We start from the raw sequence: 9,404 nt of genomic DNA, 5'->3' as shown, positions 1-9,404 counted from the left end.
AGTGTCAATTTAGAGCTGTCCATTGGAATGTCAACTGTCTCTGAAAGGATTAAATGAGCTCTTGTGTTCTCTACTTTAACAGCAGGTGGAGTTGGAGTCATGTACGATCCTCGTTTGTCTTCTAATCACGACTCTGCGGCAGTGCTGTGCTAAATTTGTCATTTATATGCGGTCTTTTTTATTTTTTTGTCAGCCTTTACACATCTGCTTGCTGTGTTGTAAGCGCGTTGCCAAATCCCCTCAGTCACGACGACAATGGCGTCACAGTCACGCACTCATTCTGCTTTGATCTAGGTTTACTTTCTTCTCCCAAATTTAACAAAGGTAAAAAGAATAGTCTAAAGAAAGAACGTCAGGTTTGGAGTGGTTTATAATGAAAATTCATTCTTTTCTTTTTATTCATGTCAAAATGATTAATCACTTGTTTTTCTGAACGTCCGTGAATGTCCCTTGGTTGATGACGTTGTATTTCAGGTGGCCACACGTGTCGCCAGTTCAAAATATGACTGACAACAGTTAGGAGCACGCGTGTAATATATGTACCAAAAAAATATTCCCGATTTTGTCAAGTTTTTCGCACTCATCTGCGAGGTTTTTGTCCGATCATTTTACTTGGCCGCATCACAGCGCTACTCCCTGGTTGGCATACGAAGTAGTCAGGTATTTTTGATTCCCTTCAGTTAACGCCTTATTTTGTGACATCAACATAAACCTAGTTGTAAGGAAACGCATTTCGTAGTTTGCCTTTAAGCCCCCATTTACATTAATTTTGATCCTAATCTGAAAATGTGTGCATTTTACATTATAATGTTATGACTATACAGCGCATGCGCCAAATTAACCCCAGTGGTTCCTTCGATAGCAACCCAAAACAGCGCCACCTACAGAATTGGACCGTTAAGCTTTATAATAGAAGTGTCTTCTCGTGGACAAATATGAATTTTGATCTAGGTATAGACGGGTAACTTTTATAAAGGGTCAAATCAATAATAACTAACTGAGAGAACTGGGTTTCGTCATGCGCGCGCGCGTGCACGCTGACTAGCGTCATTTGTGCGCGTCACACGCCTCCCGAGTAGCCATCAAGCTAACGTTTAGCTAAATCTGGGTGGGCGCGCGCCGGGCTGTCGGGGACTAATAATTGTCCCATCCGCGTTGTTATGCGGTGACGCGAGCCAACGAATTGGACTCGTCCGCCAGCGTCTGTCCTCCACGGTTGACCACCGGGAGCCGCCATGGAGTGCCGTGTCCTGTCCATCCAGAGCCACGTCGTCCGGGGTTATGTGGGCAACAAGAGCGCCTCTTTCCCGTTGCAGGTAGAAACCAAACCAGCCCAGTTTCCCTTCCCCGCATCCATGATGTCGCATCCTTGACTGACATTTCTTTTTTCCCCCTCCTGCCTTTTCAATTTCATCCACGTTTCACGTCGATCAAAGTTTATGTTTGCCAACAAATGAGTCGTGCTAGGTGTGTTCTTCTTGGGTCAGTGTTAATGAAGCAGTTTGTCATCGGAACAGTCTAAACTGAGGTGGCATCTTCCTTGTAGCTGTCAGTCACGACCCATTATCAGCTATATTTAATGCTGCTATTGAGGCAGTGAAGGAGACAAATCTCGTGGCTCTGACATTGAAAAAGACATCAATGTCCTGACTGGGCAAAGTCTTATCATCAGTCAAAGAAATGTGCTACCTGTCATTATTGCTATTATTTTTTTTAGAGCTGTACAGGCAGTGTTTACATAGTTGGAAGGGGTTCACATCAGCCACAGGAGTTGACTGGAACCTTTTAAGGTCGAATTGTCCATGAAAAGACACAGCTAATATCCGAATAGATTGGATTCTGTAGATTTCACGTTCATACATTCATTTTCCACTGCGCTTGTCCTGAGTGGGTCAGCTGGGGACACTCATATTTCAAGTCTTAAAAACATGTTTTTTCAAATCCACATAAGTGGTCCAAGTATCGAATAAAAAAGTTGGTTCACATTATTTTAAACCACATGCACACAAAGACTATGCTAAATTAAATATGCATTTTATTCAACTAAAATGCACTGCTATTGAATACTACTGAACATTTTGTAAAAAAAATATATTTTTTTAAAAACATGGACAATAGTAGTTGGATATAAATGTTATTTTAGTGAAACTGAAGTGGTTGCAGAATATTTACTTTTGTGGGCCACACGCAATGTTGTGCCGGGCCTGGATTTGGCCCCCTGGCCACCAGTTTGACATCTATTGTATAGATAGAGTACTGGTAGATGTATGTGTAAAAAGACAAAGATCTGTTCAGCAGGCCGTGAAAGTGAGCATCATAGCCCATTAGGATTTCTGCTGTTGACAGTGTGAAGGTAACGAGCGTTGGTGCCTCCGTTTGAATGATGATGATGATGATGACGATGCTTATGATGGACCTCCTTGTGGCACGAAGCGCTTCCTTTGTCTATTTTCGTCCCGGGCCGAGCGGGAAGTTGGCTAGCATTCCTCCTCCCAACACGAGAGCACCTTCGACTTGTTACGTTTGATTGATTCTCTTTGCGCCCGCAGACGCGCAAATAATTGTCTTTATATGGGGATAACTAGAGAAGCCATTAGCCGCTCTATTAACACCAGGCCCTTTTACTCGGCTTGTAAAAGCCGCTTTTTACGGTTTTCCTATATAAACTCCATTCAGAGATTTCTTCGCTTTCTGGAAGTAGTGTCAGTGCTTCGTTAAGCACCAGAATTTGACAACTTGAGGCAGTTTGGAAACGGGGATATGAAGACTGTGGACCACATGAATGCAATTTTAACGCTTTCAGAGACAGCTAGTTGAAAATTGACGTTGAAGACATTTAACCTTTTATAGAGCAAGTGTCTAATTTTGTTGATTTCGATTTATTTTTTACACCCAAGACAATTAATCCCATGATTGGACAAGTGACTGTTAAAATGGGTTGCACGTCTATTGCTGTCAATGGCAGCCATTGAGTTAAAAAAAAAAAAGCGACACGTGACACCGCAGGAGTACCAATGAGTTGTCACTTTCCTTTTTTCACATTTCCATCATCAAGTCATGGCGATAACAATCTAGCAAGCGTGGGAAAACAATTTACCGTCTCATATCAGGGGAGATTTTTGCTGAATGTGATCATTTTTTTCTTCTTCTGATTGTCAGCGTGCACTGCCATTCATTTTTCACCACGCAATCACTTTTACACTTTGAGGGGCCATAAATGGATCAACTCCTAAATCAGGTGTTATTTACTGTCATCCTTTTAGCATATGTGTCGTGCATTCTAATTTTAAATGAATGCAAAGAGTGACTAAAGAAATATGAGTAAATGTAGTATAGATATATGATAGGAAAAGAATAATAGGGTTTAGGCTGTCACATTACATTAAATTCATCTCCAATATTTTTTATGGCTCATACTTTCACATCTGCATACAAAATAGATGTATTTCCAGCTGGTGACCTTCTATATTTTCTTTGCAGGTTTTAGGTTTTGAGGTGGACTCCATCAACTCTGTGCAGTTTTCCAACCACACAGGTAACATGAAACGTTTGTGCTGCGCCGCATAACACAGTTAGTCAGCAAATATTTGTTCTAATATCCTGCCGCGGTTGAGGTTTACACTTTGACGTTGGCATAATTTAACCTGGCCCGCCATTTTGTTTATGACAAGCCCGTGTGGAGTGTCCACATTGTGGAGAAAAACATGCTTTTTAAACTTTCACTGCTTTTGAGGGGCAACTAAATGGATTGGACGTCCATCCCCGTCAATGGCAGATCATTAGTGTCGTGCCAGCGCACGTGTAAAGGAAAAGCGTTGAATGGAAACACCCGACAGAGAATGGAAACGGTGGAGGCGGAGTATCCACCTGATGACGTTGTCTGTTGCAACAGCAGATAGTGATGATGTCATCATACAGACACACGCACGCAGGCACGCGGCGCCCCCACTTCCCGAGTCCTTTCTGAGCGCCTCTGGCTTTATCCCGCCGTGTTGCCTGGCAACCAGAACCCCCCACCGAAAGGGAACACGTGACCTGTCGGTGACTCACCTGCGACATCAGCCTGCAGCAGACAGACACGAATGAGTGGACACACACCGGTCAATACGCACCTATTTTAAGTCACACGTTTGTCTTGTCCTTTACACCGTCTCTCCTATGTGGGTGTTTGTTGTGCATTCCTCCCTATGTGTGTGTGTGTTTTTTTGTGTATGTGTGTATTTTTTTACCTCCATCAGTGTTGGGTTCCTCCTTCGATTTATGTGTGTGTCCAACTCAATGTATGTTTTGGAAGAATTGATTTCAAATAATTGATTGATTTATATGCAATCAAAATATATGCAGCATCGTATGTATTTATTCCCAATGCAGTTAGCATGTAGCAGACTGAGAACAAGGCAGCGCAAATGAATGTTGTCGGGTCATTTATCACAGCCAGAAAATCATAACTGCTGGCCATTTTATGCGGCGATTCAGACGATACGTCGAAATAAAAAATAGGCGATGGTAGTTTTCCGACTACAACGGTCAATGAAGTACCACGTGCATGGCTGCTCCTGCAGGATATTCTCACTGGAAGGGCCAAGTGTTGACGGCTGACGAGCTCCACGTTCTCTACGAAGGCATCAAACTCAACAACGTGCACCAGTATGACTACGTCCTCACAGGTGTGTACTAGTCAACAATCATCTTTGTTACATATTTGACCTGTTCATAATGTTTGTGTGTCGTGTTCAGGGTACACCAGGGACACATCCTTCCTGGAGATGGTGGTGGACATTGTTCAGGAGCTAAAGAGAGCCAATCCAAATTTGGTGTATGGTGAGCTTTCCCTTCCGGTGGATTAAATCTTGAGGGGTCAAAGCAATGTTTTGGGGAGATTTGTGCTCAATCTTTGTGCTTGTGTTTGATATTGTAGTGTGTGATCCTGTGCTCGGGGACCACGGATCCATGGTGGGTTGTGAGTACTTCATCTAGTCGTAGGGTCGTTTTAGGTACATGTTCTGATTGTAAACGTCTTTACAGTACGTCCCCCAGAATCTGTACCCAGTGTACAAGAACAAGGTGGTTCCCGTTGCCGACATCATCACTCCCAACCAGTTTGAGGCCGAGTGAGTTACAAAACATTGGATTGGAAGTAAAAAAAATGGATCTAGTGGACTAGGAGTGTCATGTTATACAGGAATTTCAGATTTTCACGAACAAAAAGATTGTTGTCATGATCCTGCCCTTGCTTATTTTTTTTTCTAGATTGTTGACAGGGAAGAACATCAGCACCGAGAAAGATGCCGTAGAGGTAAGAATGCTTATTATTCACGGGAGTCGTCTTCTTCAAAACCAACCAGTCTGAAAGTGTCTGGTGTGCAGGTGATGGACCTGCTGCACAACATGGGCCCAGACACGGTGGTCATCACCTCCTCTGATCTGCCCTCCAGACTGGGTGACCGTTTCCTGGTGTCGCTGGGCAGTCAGCGTCACGGTGAGCGTCGCAACGCGCTTTTTCTTTTTCACGCTCCCCGGGGAAATCAATTGAGGAAAGCATTCTTATGCACTCAGTTCGCCCCGATGGCAGTAGAACGACACAGAGGGTCAGAATAGAAGTTCCCAAAGTAGACGCCGTCTTTGTGGGGACAGGTGACCTGTTTGCCGCCATGCTTCTGGCGTGGACGCACCACTACCCAAATGACCTCAAGGTATCCACCACACGCGCTATAGCGTGGACACTGATTTTCTTTCAAAACCACGCACTCTAACATTGATGTCTCTTCTTTCTATCCACGCTCACTTCAGACGGCGTGTGAGAAAACTTTTTCGGTGATGCATCACGTCATCCAGAGGACCATATCGTACGCACATGGTAAGGAAAATTGTTGCTCTTAATGGCAGCCCATGATTTAAAAAAAAATGGAATATAGGACTTTCATTAGTGATGTAGTAATGGGTTGCCAATTCGCCATGTTTGTGCACACAACAGTAGTAAAAGTTTATTAAAAATAAATAAGTCAATGGAATGCTTTTCATGCAAGCACACGTGCTACTACTGGCAGAAGGTTGCCCTCCACTGGCTAATTCAGTTCCTACAAGAGACATGCCAATTTAGTAAAATATCTCCAATTTTGTTAATAAAGGGGCCTAGATTTTATCTAGTCAACTCCATATTTCTAAAATAGGCTCCTTAGATGAGACTGCTTGAGTTTTAATTGGCTTCTTCCGGTCTCCCAGAACTGGCAGGTCCCGGTCGGAGGCCCAGCCCGCCCCAGCTCGAGCTCCGCATGGTCCAGAGCAAAGCCGACATAGAAGACCCCGCTATCGTGACGGAGGCTACTGTGATATCGTAACGACCGCCAACTTCCCGTCTGTGTCAAGGTCATTTTGTAACGCATCATCCGGTCAGGTCCTCTGACCCTTTTTAGTCTTTTTAGCCTCCACGCAGAACCACAGATAGACAGGAAGGGTAACCCGTCCAAAATGAGACGTGAGGTGCGCTCTCCGTGGTCCTGAATTGTCGATATCTGGCTCCATTTCCACACGTCCTTTAGCAGTGATGTAATGGTGAACAACCCCCTCCCACCCCGATCCTTCAGAAAATCCCACAAAGGGGAAAAAAAATGCACAATGTATAGTTGATGTATAGATGTTGTACTATAACTGTATTGGAGCATCCGTATGCTAGCTGAACTGTCTTCTGGGCCATCGTGTGCTACTCAACCACACCTTTGCTTATCAAACGTGTTGGTACTTTTCATCAAGTACTTGAGTCGTTTTGGGATACTTCAAAAACCCCCACACCCCTTGTCCTAAGTATTACAACGGTACGATCTATTGCCATCAATGTAAGCCAATGATTTAATAGCGGCTTACCCTGATTAATTACTTTATTGTTGACAAAAGCTGAAAAGTCTACATATCTGATCAGTACAATTTCCTTAGATATTTATGTTAAGTCTAACATTAAAAAATGATCATAAAAACTTGTTTTTTGGCGTCTAGGTCAAAATTGAAAGCATAATGCAATTTTTGTAATTAACATCCTAGTAAGAGGTGAATGAAAAGCAGTACATTTTGCAATAATGTAATAATAATATATCTCGAGAGTTTTAGTAACGTAAATATATGGATGTCAAATTTTAAAAGAGCCGCTGCTGGCGTGAAACATTCCAAAGTGTCTTCCACAAAATGGATGACGTCTTTTGAAGCGACCACGTCGCTGTCATGAAGTTTTTTTTCGTCTTGTACTCCGGGTTTGAATTTTTTCAAGTTTTTCTCCTCTCCTATATTACCACATTTCTTCAATTTGTGGCCACACCACTGAGTCCGTTGAAATAGTCTCTAAACAAAACATTTTTATTGTTTTACATACATTGAAGCCATTTTACACAGTATTAAATATATATGAAGACAATTAGTGGAGTATAATGCAAATCAGGGTGGCACAATGAGCGAGTGGTTAGCACGTCTGCCTCGCAGTTCTGAGATCGAGGGTTCAATTCCCCCATAAGTCCAAGCTTCTAGTGTGGAATTTGCAAGTTCGTGGGTTTTGTCCGGAAACATATTCATCCTTTGAAATAGATTATTTCCACTGTGCAATAATGTGGACGATAATCACTGCCGTACCAGTAAACGTTTCAAGGCCACTATTTGAGGGAATGCCGGCTTCTAGTAGGTGCTAACAGTTGAGCCAATTGCAATCAAAATTCAACATGAGGAAATGTTATTACGCTCCGTAACTTTTGTCATGTTCGTTTGCCACCAATGTGCTCACTTTGTACTGGTAATCGTGCGGTGGTGACCCATCAATCATCATACGTACCCACCATGGATATCCTCACCAAGCTGCTTTTAGCTCTACTTGGCACATATCTCCGTGTGCCCGATTCTACGTCAGCTTACTCTAGCTCGTCCGCCATTTTTGACGACAGTGTCTTAGCTTCCTGCTCGCTAAGTAAGCAGGCGGCCATGTTGATCGGTCCAATTGTCTACCTGTTGTGCGTTTTCAGAGGCTGTGTGTATTTGTATTTCTATTTCATGAATGGTCACAGGGTTTTAGTGTGCGGACATATGTGTGTGTGAGGATGAGGACAACATCAACGAACTATTTGTGGCTAAATTAGAACAAGGGAGCATGTTTTTATTTCGTGTAATCAGAAAAAAATACACCTTTTCTTCTAGCATTCAACTAGGTATGAAGTAATAGAGCCAGTTTAGTGATGTAGTGGGTGAATGAATTGATTTCAATACTCTAACATTTTGAATTTGAAGTTAGCAGCTGTCCCTTTGCCAAATCATTTAAATTGGATTAAGACAAGTCCAAGAAATGCTGTGATTAACTCTTTGGCTGCCATTTACACAGATAAACATTCAATTCGTTTTCAATTGGCTCTCCTTTGAGATAAAGTGCAAAAAAATAAAATCTTTCAAAACTTGGGTGTAGGGGTCCTTCCGGACAATCGTTGTGGGGTGTAACGCCAGTGTTAGAATGCCTCACATCACCTTAACATTCGAATCCTGGCAAAGTCTGCGTTTGTACATTTCCTGTCCTCCTCAGTTTAGTTTTACTGCTATATTAATATAGCTGCTTTCTATGGAAGATGATTAGAACCACTGCAGAAGTCTGAATTCTGATTTTAAATAAAAAAATCTGACTATAAAGTCAGAATATGTGGCACGTTTTTTTTCTCGGTGGCCCTAATCTTTTGCCGTAGCTTTCAAATACTGCCAACTTAGAAGTTCCATCTCAACATTTATATGTCTCTCCTAAAGAAGCACAAATGATTTATGCGACAGATGTTTAGTTTATAACAACATATATGTTCAAAAGCATCAACATATTGCTTCATTAAAAAAAAAAACTAAAATAGTGCTGAAGAATGCACTTTCATCAGATGTATAAATTTGTATCAGTGTGTAATTGGTGGTAACCTTTGAAAAGAGACAAAATATTTAAAGCACACAATGTCAGTTACCGGAAAACAGTAAGCAACTGGTCAACGTTATTGTTAGTCTTACTTAAATGATGTGTGACAACATTTAAATGTGCCCCTGCTCTGACATTTCCAACTTCATCCCTCAAATTCTTGTTTATTTCTTTGTGGCCAAGAACAAAAAGACAAAATGTATTTATCCATTGTTTGGTAACTGTTTTTAGTGCTATGTTTTTTGCAGTCTTTTTTAACATGTTACAATACAAGATTGTAGTGTAAATTCACATTTATAAAGTATATAAATATATATAGATATATATGACAAATGTATGTTCTAATGCAATAAAGACAAAAAGACGAATTATCAATAATGTGTATTATTTGCTATGTTAACAGCAAGAGATCACGTTTGAAACGGACGTCATCGAAACGTAAACAAAGACCTTCAAGGTACGTTCACGCCTATCAGAGAAAACGAAATTC

At 41.8% G+C, this 9,404-nt stretch overlaps 1 protein-coding gene across 1 annotated transcript; it reads left to right on the top strand.

Moving 5' to 3' along the window:
• Positions 1–80: 80 nt before the first annotated feature.
• On the top strand, positions 81–9,292 carry pdxkb (pyridoxal (pyridoxine, vitamin B6) kinase b). The gene is made up of 11 exons (XM_077614202.1): positions 81–1,316; positions 3,481–3,535; positions 4,563–4,667; positions 4,738–4,821; positions 4,919–4,953; positions 5,026–5,111; positions 5,251–5,296; positions 5,368–5,479; positions 5,557–5,693; positions 5,791–5,857; positions 6,223–9,292. The coding sequence occupies exons 1-11, from the start codon at positions 1,236–1,238 to the stop codon at positions 6,336–6,338; spliced, it is 924 nt and encodes a 307-aa protein (XP_077470328.1). The 5' UTR covers positions 81–1,235; the 3' UTR covers positions 6,339–9,292.
• Positions 9,293–9,404: the final 112 nt, after the last annotated feature.

Source organism: Stigmatopora argus, chromosome 11, assembly GCF_051989625.1.
Source record: "Stigmatopora argus isolate UIUO_Sarg chromosome 11, RoL_Sarg_1.0, whole genome shotgun sequence".
NCBI lineage: Eukaryota > Metazoa > Chordata > Actinopteri > Syngnathiformes > Syngnathidae > Stigmatopora > Stigmatopora argus.
The sequence above is the reverse complement of the archived record's forward strand: the minus strand, read 5'-3'. Positions and strand labels throughout refer to the sequence as shown.